The sequence below is a fragment of the Melospiza melodia genome, chromosome 3 (assembly GCF_035770615.1).
Source record: "Melospiza melodia melodia isolate bMelMel2 chromosome 3, bMelMel2.pri, whole genome shotgun sequence".
In the NCBI taxonomy this organism is placed as follows: domain Eukaryota; kingdom Metazoa; phylum Chordata; class Aves; order Passeriformes; family Passerellidae; genus Melospiza; species Melospiza melodia.
Genome location: NC_086196.1, coordinates 21,694,195 through 21,710,785, shown reverse-complemented (window position 1 = coordinate 21,710,785; position 16,591 = coordinate 21,694,195). Strand labels below are relative to the sequence as shown.

The 16,591-nt window shown below is 43.0% G+C and overlaps 1 protein-coding gene across 1 annotated transcript in view; it reads right to left on the bottom strand.

Moving 5' to 3' along the window:
- ADGRF5 (adhesion G protein-coupled receptor F5) overlaps positions 1 to 16,591 on the bottom strand; it is a 41,052-nt gene that overhangs the window by 4,662 nt on the left and 19,799 nt on the right. Inside the window, exons 4-18 of the mRNA XM_063150958.1 lie at positions 16,233 to 16,293; positions 15,501 to 15,665; positions 13,909 to 14,088; positions 13,405 to 13,532; positions 12,898 to 12,956; positions 12,089 to 12,231; positions 11,034 to 11,240; positions 8,914 to 9,147; positions 7,398 to 7,562; positions 7,049 to 7,267; positions 6,572 to 6,790; positions 5,206 to 5,358; positions 3,792 to 3,988; positions 3,055 to 3,234; positions 228 to 1,598 (exon numbers count right to left, since the gene is read on the bottom strand). Of these exons, the coding sequence (XP_063007028.1) occupies positions 228 to 1,598; positions 3,055 to 3,234; positions 3,792 to 3,988; positions 5,206 to 5,358; positions 6,572 to 6,790; positions 7,049 to 7,267; positions 7,398 to 7,562; positions 8,914 to 9,147; positions 11,034 to 11,240; positions 12,089 to 12,231; positions 12,898 to 12,956; positions 13,405 to 13,532; positions 13,909 to 14,088; positions 15,501 to 15,665; positions 16,233 to 16,293 (3,681 nt within the window). The remainder of the gene's footprint in view (positions 1 to 227; positions 1,599 to 3,054; positions 3,235 to 3,791; positions 3,989 to 5,205; positions 5,359 to 6,571; positions 6,791 to 7,048; positions 7,268 to 7,397; positions 7,563 to 8,913; positions 9,148 to 11,033; positions 11,241 to 12,088; positions 12,232 to 12,897; positions 12,957 to 13,404; positions 13,533 to 13,908; positions 14,089 to 15,500; positions 15,666 to 16,232; positions 16,294 to 16,591) is intronic.

Sequence of the window (16,591 nt, the reverse complement as noted above, 5' to 3'; positions counted from 1 at the left end):
TATCTTTAGGCCAGCTTTGTCTATATGGCACATCTGCTAAGGCAGTTGAGAATATGAAATACTGCTGAATTCCTGGAATGGCTTTCCCAAAGAGCTCTTTTGAAATAAGGATGTGTTAGGCAAATTTAAGCTTTTCCCTGGTGTTCTTGTGCCCTGCCAAGCATAGCACTGCAATAACGTCTCTATGTTAAATCACAATAGAGGAAACAAAAATGTGCACAACTCACCTGCAAAGCATTGAGCAGACTAAAGAGGATGTGGAAAGCTGGATGACTGTTTTTGATGATGGTGGCAAGGCCAAAACCCCAGGTGAGGCCTAACAGTGGTGTCAGGATGGCCACGCTTTTGCCAATCTGAAACAGAGATTTCCTCTCCTGCCCGCTTGACCTATCCCCAATAGTTGGCCTCAGTATTTTTATTATAACAACTGCGGCAATGAAGAAGTTCGTGGCCACAATGATCAAGGCAGGTATGACAAAGGCCAGGAGAGCTTTGCTGTCCTGCCAGTTGAGCCAGCAGACATCCTTTCTTGTGTAACTGTTCTTTGGCAGCGTGACAGCGATGGTGGTGACTGCAATGACAAAGGGGCACACGTATCCCAGGCAGAATGCCACCGCCTTCTGAGCAGTCTTACTCGTGTTGTGTAGGATGAACACCAGTCTGTAGAAAAGGATGAGGCCCAGGCTCAGCATCCAGAAAAAGACACATAGGTAGAAAAAATGGATGAAGAAGGTGGCCATGATACAGATGTCTCTGCTCATCTGCTGGTTTTGATCAGTGATGGAGGCAATGACAATGAACCAAACGTCAGCAATCAGCAGGGATGTGGCAATGTTGAGAATACAGACGTGGCGCATGTAGGAGGTTGTGTTGTTTGTCACGTACTTCCAGACCAAGGATTCAATTATGATGCAGACCACCAAGCTCACGATTGAAATGGCCAGGCCAACGTAGGAAATATAATTTTCAAAGATTAGCTCGGAGGATCTATCAGGTGACATCAGAATGGAGAATGATGTCAAGTGATTGCAGGAGCAAATGACATAACGTTCTGACTCTGTGGGTGTGCAGCCATAATTATCCCAGTCCCCCTTGTGATCGTTGAGTGTGAAGTTCCAAAAGACACACTTGGGCATCTTTAGAGACAAGTCTTTCTTTGCAAATGTCATATTAACATCAAACTTCTGGCTCCTGTTGCTGCTCAAAGTTGTTGTTATCAATAAACCATTCACAAATTCAAATGTTTTCTGGGGCAAAACATGTCCAAGTTTTGAGTACATCACACTGACAATGGTTGAATTTTGGGTTAGAGTCTGGACATCAGTTTCACTAATGAGCACATTGACTGTGAGGTTTCCTGCACTGCGGAAGTCCTTGTTATAAGCTGTGTTGTTATTTCCCTTGACAACTTCTCCTTGGAGCTGAACGGTGTTTGCAGAGACAGAAGGAATGGTGTTATTAACTGGTTGGAGGCGCAAGGAAAAATTTTCTACCGACTGTAGTAACAAAGAACTTTGTTGTGTCTTCTCTTTATTCAGTTTTTCCCAAGCTGCAGTTGTGGAATCGTCAACAATTAAGTCCACTGTGGATAAGAAATTCTGGAACAACAACAGAATAATGCAGTAACTGAAATCTCACACAATTAATTGTTGTTTCCGATGGTAATTTATATGTGGTCCTAGAAGTGCCTTTTGAAAAAGCCCAACATTTTCTTATTTTGCTCGGTCCATGTCAAGTCTTCCGTTGTTAACCCTCTGCATACTCTGTTTGCAAGTTAAGGTTTCCAAAAGCAGAGCTGTGTGACTATTTTTTAATATATTATTTGGTACTTTGGCATTGTTTAGCATTTTTGGCATCTCCAGCCTTCTTTCCTTTCTTTCTCAGTGTTCTTGCTGTCTTTCATTTCTTGGTGCCTCATGTAGGGCTTTCTATCTATGACTATCAAACCTTTTTGCACTTTTCTGTTCAGAAGAGCAGTGTTTTTCCTCTGGACCTCATAACCAAGGTTCCCAATTATTTCTAAGGTTTCTTTTGTTATCAATTTGTTGTTACATTCAGTTTATTTTTCTTGCTTGATCATGGTTCCTGGAATTTACTCTCCCTATTCCTATTTCACCATTTTTTTCTATTCCTATGTCTACTCATGGAATCATAGAATCACAGAATGGTTTTGACATTTAAAGGTCATCCAGTCCAACCCCCCTTCCAGGTGACAGGGACATCCAGCTTCATCTTGGACACTTCCAGGGTTTAGGGCATCCACAACTTCTCTGGTAAATCTATTCCAGTGCCTTACTGCCCTCATAGCAAACAATTTATTCCTAATACATAATCCAAACCTGCCCTCTTTTACTTTAAACTGTTTTTCCTTCTCCTGTCACTACTATCAAAAGGCCTTGATAGAAAGGCTTTTTGTAAGTCCCCTTTAAGTATTGAAAAGCTGCAATAAGTTCTTCCCTGAGTCTTCTCAAGGCTGGACAACCCCAACTCTCTCAGTCTGCCCTCACAGGAGACCTGCTCCACCCTCTGACCATTTCTGTGACCCTCCTTTGGACCCATTACAGCATGCCCCCATCCTTGTTGCCCTGTGAACCCCAGAGGTGAATGGAGTGCTCCAGGTGGGATCTCACCAGAGCAGAGTAGAGGGACAGAATCACCTTCCTTCACCTGCTGGTCACACTCCCTGTTAAGCAGCCCAGGACCTGTTTGGGTGTCTGGGCTGCAAGAGAGCATTGCTGGCTCATGTCCAATTTTTTATCCATCATCCCTTGTCCTTTCCTGCCTTAGAATGCTGGAGATATCCATGTGTTCCTAAAATATTTCTAGTTGCTAAGCTTACAGCATCTTCTCTTTCATGCATAGACTCCTTGTCCTCATCATTTTGAGTTTTCATGAACTTCTCTGTATCTTTGTTGTCACTTTATCTCATTCCCTTAACACTGCCCTGATCTTGATCCTAAGCAAGTGTGAAACTTCAGGGAAAACATCATTCTCTCTAACTAAAAGGGTCAAAGGGCTTGGTAGGTGTAGATAATACTTAAAATAAAACCTTACCTGCATAGGGAGCTCCTTTGCCTCAACTGGGATAGAGGAGACCATATCCAGGATGGTAACAATTGCACCTATGTTTGCTGAAGAATTGTGTATTGTGGTTAGCTCCTTTTTTGTCTGTTCCTTAAGCCGTTCAAGGTAGGAGGGTAGTTGAGCTTTTGCCTCAGGGCTGCTGACCAAAGACTGGAACAGAAGATAACAGCATGTCACACAGGAAATCCTCTAACCTGGCTGAGATAAAGGTGACTCTGGATGGTTTGTGGATGGGAAGAGCACTGTGGGATGATACCAAGGCTGAAAACCAAGGCCTGGCACCCATCTGTCAAGTGCGGTGGCCAAGGGTGTGGGCACTGTAGGAAGGGCCTGGGGATGAGGCTGGGTAGTTGTCCAGAGTTAATCCTACAGCCTCACTGTTGGTGTGCCTGAGCACAGCTCAGGGAACGCTCCAGGCCAGGAACTGCTCCTTATGGATGCCATGGACAAGGTCACCTTGCCTGGGAACAGAGCATTCATGTGTATGGACATTATCCATGCAGTGCCTCAGGCCCTCTGTGTCCCGGGAGGGGCCTCGGCTCTTAGGCTGGCCAGTGTAAACAAAGCCAAACATTCTTCATATCTTTAAAAAGAAACTTTCAAATGCTTCATGTATTTTAGACTATGATAAGCAAAAATCATGCAACCAATACTTTTTCTCTCCACCCCGCTCCCCAGCCCAGCCTCCACAGACCCATGAGTGTTACCTCAGCACCACTCAGCAGGTCGTTTATTGGTCCGGACAGGCAGTCATTCCTTGCAACCGTCCATGAGCTGTGGATGCACTGGTAAGTTATATTGCCTCGAGTAAAGCCTTTTGGATTTTTTACATCACAGCATGGCTTTATTAATATGTCCCTTTCTGTTCCAATGCCCAAGCTGTCTGAGCAGGAAACTTTCTTACCTGTACAGAGAGGAGACAGAGATAGAAAATAAGAAGCAGGAAGATGAATGAATTTCCCCCACAAAATTTGTGATCTGTTCAAAGGTCTTTAAATTAGGATTTCAGTTTACTGTTTTCATTAATTATGATCTTTCAGGGTGTATATGTCTCACATTCCTTATTTTTATGAATCAGGAAATGAAAAAGGCAATCTAATAAAGCTCCAATTTTTGAGTACTGAATCCAATCAACAAACCAACACGCAAAGACTTAGATTTATCTGTTAGACTACAGGGTTAGACAGAGCTGGAGTGGGATTATATTGAACATCAAGTGAACAATAATTAATACAAAATTTATTCTGTTAAGGTACTCACTACTGCTGTAGCACTAACAGGAAATTCATTAAGACCTTCATAGTGAGGCCTCAACACCTTTTTGATGAACCGTGGGTGTTGCTAATTGTCTTTGATTGGCTTAGTCATATCAGTAAGTATCTGCTGATTAAAGTGATTAAAGTAATTAAAGTGCCTGCATATTTATTGCCTAAGAGAGTGAAATCTGGCAGATATAGTGATTCAACTGTAGGTACCACTGCTGTGGGAAAAAGAACATTTCTGCATTAGGGGGATGTGCAAGATTTCTTCCTTTCCAATTTAGAATAAAAAGAGCTGAAATATCCAAGCTCTTGTCAGAACTAAACATCAAAGCTGGATTTAGCAATGCTGAATTCTAATTACAAAACATTCCCTGCAGAGCTGACTGGAAGCTGCCCTGGTCTCTGCAGCACCTCACAGAGGTTGCCCTTCTTGTGTTCAAAGTGGAAATGCTCTCCCACAGGCTGTCCTCCTGAGCCTGATGAGGCACCACAGTCTTTGATCCCTGCTAAATTGTTAGCAAGGAAGCTGGAAACTGCATGACCACATTTCAACACAGAGGATGAAGCTTGGTGGTGCAGCCTGCAATAGTGATTAAACTGTCACTGCTTTGGAACATACTGAGTCCACTCTCAAATACAGCAAAGACAACACATTTCATCTGGGTTTTTTTTAATTACATAAAACCTGATATTTTCCTCTGTGTGTAAAAATTTCCCATGGGAAAAGGAGACAAAAGTGCTTGGATAACAAAAATCTGTTTCTGTTAGATGTCATTGGAGATGAATTTGTGGCACCTGATTTAATAAAGATATTGTAATGTCCTATATAACAGCTATAAAGAGTAACTTTTCTCCTTACCAGGTATCAAGTGCAGTGTTATATGTTCACTGTCAACTCCCTGTCCGATGCGGTTGACAAATTTGCAATATGCCATAACCTCTTTCTCTTTGTTGCATTCTTTTTCCGTGTGATTGTACATGTAGCAAAGCAAATTGTCTTTTTTCCTTTTCACTGTAGGGATGGATGAAGACAGGTTAACACAGATTTTGGGTCAGCCAATTAAAACCAGCAGAAAGCACTGACAAAACTTTATTTTCTGTGGGTACTAGAAAAAAACCACAAATTTCCTTTGTGAAAAAGCTCCCTCTCTGTATGCCTCTCTGTCCCTCTGTAATAAATCTGGCAGCTGCTGCATGATCAATACCTTTTCATTTACTGCTGTGTGAGCAAATCCTCCCCAAACCCTCTTAACTGTGCAGTAACCAAAATTTGCTTTGAAAATAATTTTTGAGAATACACTTCCTGCCTTTACCACAGGTGTTTCAGTTAAGCTGGGATAGCATTTGGCTGTTCTTCCATGGTTCTTTTGAACTCAGGATCTGTGTCACACTCCACTGCTCTTCAGAATGCCTGTGGCTGAGGGTGGGTCTCCAGCTGCAGTCTCTTCCAACATCATCTTGCCTTTTTCTTAGCTGCTGAAGACCTCCTCAGTCTCCACCTGCTTTACTACTCAGCCTGTTGTTATTGCACTCCTGCATGTTTCCTGAGTTGTTTTTGGTAGATCATATTTGCTTTTTTTTTTTTTCAAAGTAACATTTTTATAATTCGCTTGAAAAATTCTGGTGTATGAAAAGCAACTTGCTTGAACAATTATAGTATATAAAAACACGTCAGGGAAGTTGCAGAATTACCCTAAATTTGAAGACATAGAAGTGTAGGCTTTTGTATTGTTAAAGATGTGCTCCCTGTATTTCTCCCTCAAAGAAAATGGAGTAGTTTTTTTGAATTGCATTCTAAATGGGTTACTTGACATTTTTCAATAATTAGTAGATTTTCTTAAGTAACGTTTTCTCAGTATTCATTTTTAAAAGTGACAGAATGGAAGATAAAAGCAAATAAAAAGAGTTCAGCAATTTCCAAACTGAAGAAGGGTCAGGATGCTCACTTCTCCCTGGCAAGTCAAACCAAATGTTGAGTTTACCTATTATGTATTTTTCAGTATAGCAGTGACTTCAGTATTAATCCCAGACATGTTCCCCAGGCATGCTCAACATCCTAAAAAAGTCCATTTCTCTTTTTTTTGCAGCCTCAGAAGTGCTCTTGAGTTGTCATGAAAGCAGTAAACATGACTTGTTCACACAGACCTAACTGAAAACAAAAAACCCAGAGACTGGGTTGTGACACAGAGTGAAACTAATGATTCTGCAAATTTATTGTGTCTTACCAACTTGAAATTCATTTTGTTGAACCACAAATGTAACCCTGTAGTCTCTCACAGTCTTTGCACTTATGCAGCACTCCAGGGCATGTGGCACTTGGCACTGTATTGATGTTTCAATGGGGTCTACCAGGATGTTCTGCTTCAGGGGCAAGGAAACCACCTCGATGGTAATGTTGGCAGAACTGTCCAGGTTTTTCTGGGAGAATGTGCAGATGTAGGTGCCTAAAAGAAGTGATACAAAACCATGTCTCAGTCAACAGAACTGCTCCTCAGCTTTTGCATGGTCATGAATGATGAACAAATACAATTCTGTTGGCAACATCAAGCCTTGGTGCCCTGCAATACTTAAAATTTTAACCCTGGGGGCTTTTTATTTATTGTGGCCAGGTTGCACAGTGATTTGCAGGGCTCGAGATGCTGTAAATTATCTGGTACAGAGATTTCATTGCCTTTGTAGCCAATGAGACCAGATTTACTCACCTCTCCAGTCCTGTGAGGCAGACTTCACTGTGAGCACAGACATGGCTGTGAATTTGCTATTTTTGATGTACATATCACAGTCTACTGTTTTTGTGTCATTTCCAGACTGGATTTTCCAACTGATGCTGTCATAATTGCTCACATCACTTTCACACGTTACATTGAACCCGTATCCCTCGGAAACTGATGAGTTTGTGCTTGAAGATATTGTTACATGGGCTGAGACAACACAGGACAAAAGTCACATTAGTGAGAGTTACTTTTAATCATTTTCTCACAAATTCTGTGTGCCACAGAGGCCGTCTGTGCACAAAGAGCTGTTGCTCTGTGACAGGTCCCTGCCCCTCACCTTTCCGCAGGTACGTGACTGCGATGCTTCGAGCGCGCCTGGCTCCGTGCCCGGTCTCCATCTCACACGTGTACGTGGTCACTGCCCCTGACTTCTCAGGGGGGCACAGGGACTCGCTGATGTTGAGCTGGTATCCAGTGCAGTTTCCACTCAAGATGGTTACTCCTAGGGAGCAATAAGCATTGTTCAAAGGGCTATGGATGTCCAAAAATACCTCTGGAAAGCACAAGCAATTACTCCAGCCATGGAAACCCTTGTGGGTTTGTATGTAATTGACATCATGGCACTTGTAACTCATCATCACTGAAGTTCATTCACATCTTTTGCTGTGGCAACACTCACAGAGTGGCAGCACACAGCTCTGTGCTGAGATTCCTCCTGCCAAAACCAGTCAGAATGCAGCCACACTGCTTGGAAATCTCAGGGTCAATCAAAATGAAGAGTATTCTGGTTAAACTTAACTTCAACATCTGTGATACTTATGGTGAGTAAAGGTAAGTAAAACAGGAATAAACACTGCAGATTTTAATGCTGTCTAATTTTGAAATAAAAATGTGGAGGTACTTGACAGTCATTCAACTTAAAATCTGGAGTGCTGGTTTAGCTGTGAGCACAAAAGCTGTCCCACGCTGCAGCTGGCAGCAAAGTGGACATGAGAGCAGAGCAGAGTTCCTGGGGGAAAGCCTGGCCACAGGGAATGAGGGGTAAAACAGCCCATTTCAGTGGGCCAGGATCCCTCTCCCTGCAAGCACTGCTGCACTCTGGTAACTGTCCTTTGAGGAAGTGGGGGCATGCATGACCTTTGCAGATTTTATCTCAGTTTGCTGTCCTGCTTTCTGGAAAGTTTCATTTACGGCCAATAGTTAACAATAAACAGTTACTTCATACTCATAAAATATTAAGAGGGGCAATAGACTGTTTAGGTGATGGTTCATAGACATTTATGAGCAGTTCTGTTCATGTTACTTTGTAGCTCTTTGTAGCACATTTACTTGGTGCCTTATTAACTCTGTATACTGGAAAGCCTTACGGGATGCCTCTGACTCAACTGGTATGTAAAGTATCACAGCTACAAGTGGAGAGATAAACAGTGCTCATATTTATCTGCATTGCAGCTGTTTCACAGTGCAGCACTTGTACCTCATGACTGACAAATCTCAGTATGTGGTACATGAAAGATCTTTGTACCCCAAGGGTGATTCCAGAGATAGCAGTACAGACTCATCCCTGGTCTCAAAATTAGACCATGCAGAAATAAACTTTCTGGAAGAAGCTGGTGTGTTGCTGGTCCAGGCAGCTGTTTCCATACAGGATGGCACAGTTAAGGCATCAGTGTATGGAGATGCCTGAAACCCCACTGGCACCTGCACAACACATACAGAGTCTGTCCTTCCCCCTGCCACTTTTGGAGCATACCCTGTATTCATCCTAGGACTTTGGGGCAGCCACTTAGGAAGGAGACTTTTGATCAGTGAGCAAACCTAGCAGGTGAAAGCCAACCTCTTGTTAATCTTACCTGTAATGTTGATTGTTCCATTTACTTTCCAGGAAACCCTAAGCGATGTCAAGTGTCTGTCAATGCAACAGGACAGCTGAAGACCCTTTGCTTGCACTTCAGGACTGTTACATGTGACATCGATGTCCTCAAAGTTTGGAGTGACATGCAGTGGAAAGACAGATATTGTTTCTGTGCCATTGTGTATCTCTGTGTGATATGGACCACTCCTTATGGACACGCAGCTATAGGAACCTGTGAAGCAGAAACAACAGTTTTTGCTGAGTTTGCCTTTATTTTGGAATTAGGAACTACTTCCACAGCTGGTTTTCACATGTCCCTGCTCTGCAGTGGCTCTGCTACTTGCTGATCAACATGTATCCTCAGGTCACCTGCAGAATGCTTTCTGCAAACCCCTGGTGCCAAATGGATCTAGATTAGGATTCACTGCTGATGGTAACCTGAGATCTGTGTTCTCAGACCAAAATACTTAAATCTGGCTGAGTAGGGGGTTTTGGGATCTGTATATTGCCCATAGTCCTTCTGGCAGCAGTATGTCATGGTAAAAAGATTCCTACAGAGAATAGGTGACAAGAGAGGTGATCGGGGTGGACTCCACCAGAACTGGCCTCAGAGTGGAGGCTCTTAAGCTGCTCAGAAGGCGCTGCCAAACAGAGGAGAGTATTTGTCACAGAACCACAGAGTATGCTGAGTTGGAAGAGACCTGTCAGGATCATTGAGCCTGACTCTTGGCCCTGCACAGGACACTCCAACAGTGACACCATGTGCCTGGGAGCTTTGTTCAAACACTTATTGAGCTCTCAGGCTTGGTGCTGTTACCACTGCCCTTGGGAGCCTGCCCAACCACCCTCTGGGTGAAAAACTGTTCTCAGTTATCCAAAACCTCCCCAGACTCAGCTTCATGCCAGCTCCTTGAGTCCTGTCCCTGGTCACCAGGGAGAACAGATCTGTACCTGCCCCCTGCTTACCCTCATGAGGAAGTTGAAGATCACAATGAGGTCTGAGTCTCCTCAATGCTGAACAGACCAAGTGACCTCAGCTCCTTCTCACACAGCTTCCCCTTCAGGCCCTTCACCATCCTTGTGGCCTCCTTTGGACTCTGTCCAATAGCTTGATGCCTTTTTTGTATTTTGGTGTCCAAAACTGCCCCCAGGACTTGAAGTGAGGTCTCCCCAACCCAAAGCAGAGCGGACAATCCCCTCTCTTCCTCATCTGGCAATGCTGTGCCTGATGCCCCCTCAGGACATGGCTGTCCCTCCTGGCTGCAGGGCACTGGTGGCTCACATTCAAGTTGCCACTGACCAGGACCCACAGGTCCCTTTCTCTTTATCAGCCACTCTCTCAGGCACAAGTCCCCTGGATGCAGCCAGGCTTGCTTTTGAGATTGGCAATAGGAGCTCCAAATTTCCCACATATTTTAAATATGTGGATTTCCCTTCCCCACTGGGATAGCCAAATGAGCAGACCACTTACATAGGAGTGGAAACACCCAGATTCAGGGCATCCTCAGTCCAAAGAATTCTGGATCCTACTTCACATACATGTGCCCAAACACCTGATCACAGGTTACCCTTTTTGAAGTTGAATGTAGAATTCATGGTTCAAAGACATGAACTGAGTGGAAGCTTGAGTCCAAGCTCTGATAATACATAATAATTCCCCTGATAGATCCTCCCAGAAAAATGCTGCCAGTTTACCTGTTTCTGATTTTCAAAAATCCCTAAACATGCAAAACTGTAACTCTGTGCTCTGATTTACTTAGGTCATGTGTGTGTAGGGGGCAAGGGCATTAAGAACAAATTCAACTACAGCCTCCAGCCACCACACCAAAAGGGTGGGAAGGCCTCACAGCCATGCAGTCACCATCATCTCCCTGGTAGGAAAATGAAGCCTGGCCCTTGGAACACCCAGTCATGTACAATCACTTCAGTCAGTTCACATCTTACTGGCAATGCCAGTCAATATGTAGATCACTAATGAAAACAACAGGAAAATTATGAAGGGCAGTGTAATTTTCATATTTCCTCTAGAAAATGCAGCCACTGCATTCATATTTGCTTTTTATAGAACTAGCCACAATAAAGATTTACATCTGCTGTTTTAACAATGGAAAATCATACCAGAATCCTTCGTCGTAACGTTGGTAATTTTAAGAATTGATCTTGTGAATGCTGAAACTGTCTCTATGGAGTACCGGGAGCCAGCTGAGATGGTCTGGTCAAAGTGATACCAGGTCACATTGGAAAACGTTGAATTTATCTCACAGGTCAGTCTTACTGTGTCCCCTTCAAAAATGTTCGAGGGTTTCACGGTGAAGTTTGTCTGATCTGGGAAGACAGAGAGCAACATTCTGCATTACTGTCACTTCAGCTCACATCTTTATGGTGTCTTTCATCTTACAGGGTTCCCAGGTGCTTCACATCAGCTGCAGGTGTTTCACATCAGCTGCAGGGTACCACCTCTAATACAGGCCATGGGACTTTCCCCTCAATATATTCTTTTAGTATCTTTCTCAGCTAAAAATTCCAGAAGGTTTTATGCAGAGTTAGAAGAATTATTATCACCACCACCACTTTCTAATTAGATTAGCTGGGAGGAGAAGCAACCAGGTTGAAGTAATCCTCTGGGACAGACAGTCCAGCACTTGGTGCACTGAGAGCAGAACACCTCCAGGGCACTTGATCAGCAGCTGAATTGTAACACACTGTCCAGCAGCAGCATGGAAAATGTGCCAAGGAAGCCAAGGGGAATGTCGTGTAAGCTGCTAGAGTTTTATGTTTTGCTTTAAAGAGTAGGAAGTGCTGACAGCCTGACATTCTTAGAGCTGTCTCGGTTCTGAATTAAGGGTGTTCAGTCTTTCTCCCCTGGACAGACCACATCAGGGGTCATTTAGAATAATTTAGGCTGGAAAAGACCCCTGAAATAATCAAGTCCAACCAATAACTGGTCAGTGGAGTAGCTGGAAGTGTTTGGTTTTTCATGGGAGGTACTGGATGCATGGTCCTCTCATGAGGGTCCTAAGCTTTGGTGACACAAGATAAAATGAAAGAGCTAAGAAATAAATGTTTCTTGAAAGTCCAGTGCCAAATCATCAACGGTATAGGGCAGCTACATGATTCAGGCTAAAAATACTAAAGTAAAAGTTGAAGGAAAGCACTGAGAGCTTTAAACTTACTAGTGATTACTCTTGTGAAGGTGAATGGGTTCAGCTGGTACGATGAATCCAGAAACTGCGGTACAGCTCTGTTGGAATGTCCAAGCTGAGTGAAGCTTGCTGCTCCTGTTCTTACTTCAAAGTTCACAAAAACACTTCCAGGGCTAAACAGATACAAGAATGACATGAGCACCAGAGTGAAATATCCTTGTATATTAGTGCTTTTCTGTGTTGTGGTGACCCATCTTGCATTGATGGAAAGACCTCACAGGACTCCCCTGTGGAGACTCCTCTTGGGACTCAAAACTTGCTCTGTTATACTAGAAAGTTGTGCTACAGCTCTTCCCTGCAAAGCAACACCTTTATGTGACACCTTCCTTGTCTGATGTTTATTTCTAGTAAACTTTCCTTAGAAACCTAAAATGCAACTGCATTTAAATATGTATGGACAGCACCAATGTCTCCTTTATCCAAGGCTGTATCCAGAGTCAATGTACTATTCACCTTCCTCATGGCCTAGAAAGTGATGTTAAGTTTATTTGCATTCTTTTCCCCTTTGGGTAGAGCTCAGTCTTTTCCATAAAAGGCTTTGCTCCAGATGGGGAATGATTGCCTTTCTTGGACTTTTGCACAGGGATGAATTCTACCCACAATCCCATTTCCATGTTCATACTTGGGCTTTGCTTTGCAGTGATTATTCTGTTATTCAGTGTGTGCATGCTGGGAGTGGGTTCTAGGCAGAGTGAATGTAACCTTTGCTGACTTGTGTCTCCTTGAGACTGGACAGGGAGATTTGTGTCTCCCAGGAAAAAATGAAATTATTTACGTACCTAAAACCTGTTACTGTTGCTGATACAAAGCCTGGTAGACATCTGTAGCTGGCATTAAACTGTAAACAAAGACAGGTGAGATGGTGTAAGTCCTCTGTGTATTACTGAAGTGTGCTTAAAATAGAAAACTCTCAATTCCTGATGTGAGTAAGGACATGTAACATATCTGATACAATAGGCCTGGTGCTCTCCTGCTGTCATGGAACACATTTCTGTTCATGGTTTCATTCCATGTGTACCACCATGGATTTAAGATTGGACCAATAAGAGGATTTTTTTTTCATGTTTTATATACAAAAGATCCCTAAATACTTCCCTGTGTATTAAAATAAATGGGAATATTTTCATTGCCATCAATGGAGTCAGCTTTGCCCCACTTTGCAGCTCCCATTGCTGCACGCTTCCCAGCTCCCCACAGAGACACTGACCACCCAGGCACTTGGGGTAAACACCACGTTACTTAGGGGACTCTCAACCTTCAGAGATTAAAAAAAATAAAGTCATTACCGCTTTCTCAAGGTCCATTTTGTATTTTTGGTACAACAGAGAGGAAGAATTCTTGAGATCATCCTGGAAGTCTGAGTCAAGTCTGACTGACATATTCATTAAAATGGGCTCTCCCGTACCACATGACTCTGTAAGGAAAGACAGAAAAATAAATGCAAAATTATAAAAAACAATGCTTATGAGGTGAAAATCTGTCTAAAATCTGATGAGATTAAACTTTCTTGGCTCAGCGAAAGCTGAAAGTCCCAAAGAGGCATGGGAGTGATTCCAGGAGTTGGGGCTCCAAAATGCTCCAAATATCTGCCAGTGTTTGGGTCAAGGTGGGCCCATATCACAAGGAGAAGAGCTTTAGACCATCTCTGCAGACTTTCCTCCACATTCACAGGCTGAGTGGTAGCCAGATCAGTCCTGATGTGCCTTTTCATCGCACCTTTCATCACTATTCTGACCTCTAAGCAGTGTGTGAGCTGCACAACAATGAAGTTCTTCCCTGTGCCTCCTCACCTTCAGTCTGGGGCTCACAGTAGGGTCCATAGAAAGGCAAATTCTGCATGTAGCCACAGGGCAGGGCTGGTTCCAGGCTCAGAGAAGGGCAGGGCATCACATCACTGCACACTGTGCTTGGCCAGGCATATCCATCTTCACAGAAACAGCAGCTGCTATTCTCACCACTGGGCAGGCAGACTGGAGTCAGACAGACAGAAAAATAGCATGAGAATAGTAAATGGGGCATAGCTATTGCAAAATAAATATCTACCTTTCTTTGTCTTCGTGAGAGGGATCTCAAAAGCTTGCCCTTATTGTGAGTTCACTTGAATGATGCTAAAATGTTGATCTGACAGCTTTCAAATTTTACTCTACTAATTGTAAATTACCAACAAGAAATGGGAGCCAGACTGGCACAGGGAAAAGTCTGATCAATTGCTTTCAAGTAACTGAATGGAGATGTGAAGTCTGATCCTAAAAGTTTACCTGGCATAGGCATACTGGCCAGGGTCCCATAATACTTTTCAGACTGAATGTTTCTATGTCACCTGAGCTGAAAGCAAGTGTACAAGCTTTTAAGAGATTGTAAGAGTGAGATCCTTCAGAGTCCCAGTGGCTAATGAGGTGATGTGTTGTTCTGGTTGCTCTGTCCCCTCCTATGTGATAGAAGGTAGCATAATCACTAAGTGCTTTAAAGCACTAAAAAAAAGAGAAACCAATCAAAAAAACCAAACCAAAACAAAAACCCACCCAAAACCACCAAAAAAAAAAAAAAAAACCAAAAAAAAAACAAAACAAAAAAAAATCAAACCGAACCAAACAAACAAAACCAACCCCCCCCACAAAAAAAAAAAAGACAAAAGAGAGCACATCACTGTAACTTTTTCTACTCTTAATGTGTCATTGGCAAAGTAAGATATTAACAAATTGATTTTCACACATTACATGTGAGCCTGAAGGCCTTTATAAGATGCATTTGCATGTTGCTTTGGAAACTGTTGAATACTTCCTTTTGCTGCTTTAGGGCTCAGTGATAAGAAGGTATCAAATCTCCTGCTGTTGTAAATGCTTGGTGTGCTTGTATATGCTCTGCTGTATTACTTGGATGTGATGTTGCATGACCACAACTTGTGTAATAAAACCTGTTTTACCCTGTAGGAATAGGTGAAGTGAGATCTATCTCATGCAGCCTTTCCCTGTCAGGTCAGAGTACAGCCTCTTACAGCCATCTATGTTCCAGATACAGGAGGAGGGAAGTAAACAGTCTGATGACTGCTGCCAGAGCTTCCTGAAACTTGAAAGTAACTCAGACTGCTTGTCAGCCAAGCTGGAGCAAAATCCTTTGGCTCAGGCTTCCTCTGGCTTTGTCCCTTCCTTAGGAAAAGCATTCAGAGCTATTCCTAATGCCAACATTATATAAAAAGGAGTGGTGAGAGACAGATAACAAATATGATGTTGTGTGCTACAGCTTCAGCCTTGCTGGGTCTTTCAGCAGGAGCACAGATGGTTCAGTTTTGCTGATTCTGTATGATGGGTGGTAAAAGTGGGAGACCTCAAATACTGACAAAACCCCACATTATCTAGAATAAACAAATCAATAACCAACCCACCTGTTGTAATGCTGATGTTTGAAACTGTTGTTTGTATGTTTGAAATATTAATTGGAAGATCAATGTTTTTAAAATAGGCTTTGATTTGCTCCAGATAAGATGAATCTTGCAGGCTTACTTCAATGTCAAAAGTATGCTCCGGAAAGGGGAGGTCAAGAATAAGCACTGAAAGAGAAATAGAATGAGACTGCAAAGATGTGTTTGAGGGTAATCACAAATTGATGGCCTCTAGTTTAGCATTTGGGGTCTTTGTTGCTATTTAATGGTTGCTTAGTGTGGCATTCTGCTTAGGAAATCTTCTTGCTTCCCACTCAGCTGATATTCTGCTTCTGTTCTATCTGCTCCTTGTCTGACAAAAGCCAGATTTCTCTGGTGTCAGAGCATAGGAAGCTGATACAAATGACATAATATATTCATAGAAGAGCTGTCTCATCCCTTCTCTCCTTAGAATCAGTAAGTTGATGGGTTGCCAACCACAGACTGAGCCATATAAGATTATCTTGTCTTTATCTCATCCCATGAGTTTTCTCACTTTATCCTTCTGATTCTGTTCCCCATCGCACTGAGGGAGAGTGAGCGAGGGGTGCTCTGGTGTTTGGCTGGGGTAAAACCACTACCACACCTTGTCCTTGATGCTCCCAGTTCAGTACAGCAGGAGATGCTGTCCCTGACAGTGATTTCACCCTGGCCCCACTGGAAACCTGCTCTGTTACCAAACATTTGTGTACGTACTGTTTCGCTTCTGCCTTTGCATCTCTGGGAAGAAGCTTTCTTGCCCTAGCGTGCTGTCAATCTGTGGGAAAAAAAAAAATAAAATGGTGAAGTTCCATGACAATAACAAAGTGAAACTTCAGCTGCTGTTGTTGGCGAAAGAAATTAGGGAAGAAAATGCTGACATAGATAATTTTTTCCCACTAATCTTGGTCTCACGTCTCCAACCTCCCACCCCATCTTCCTCTTTAAACTGAAAATTTCTATCATCCAAGCAGGGAAGGGTTAAGCACCAGCTAAGGGATGTACTGAGTTTGCAGATGCCTCTTTTCATATCTCTGCACACCAACTGTCCCAGTTCAGGAGGATTTTTGTGTCTG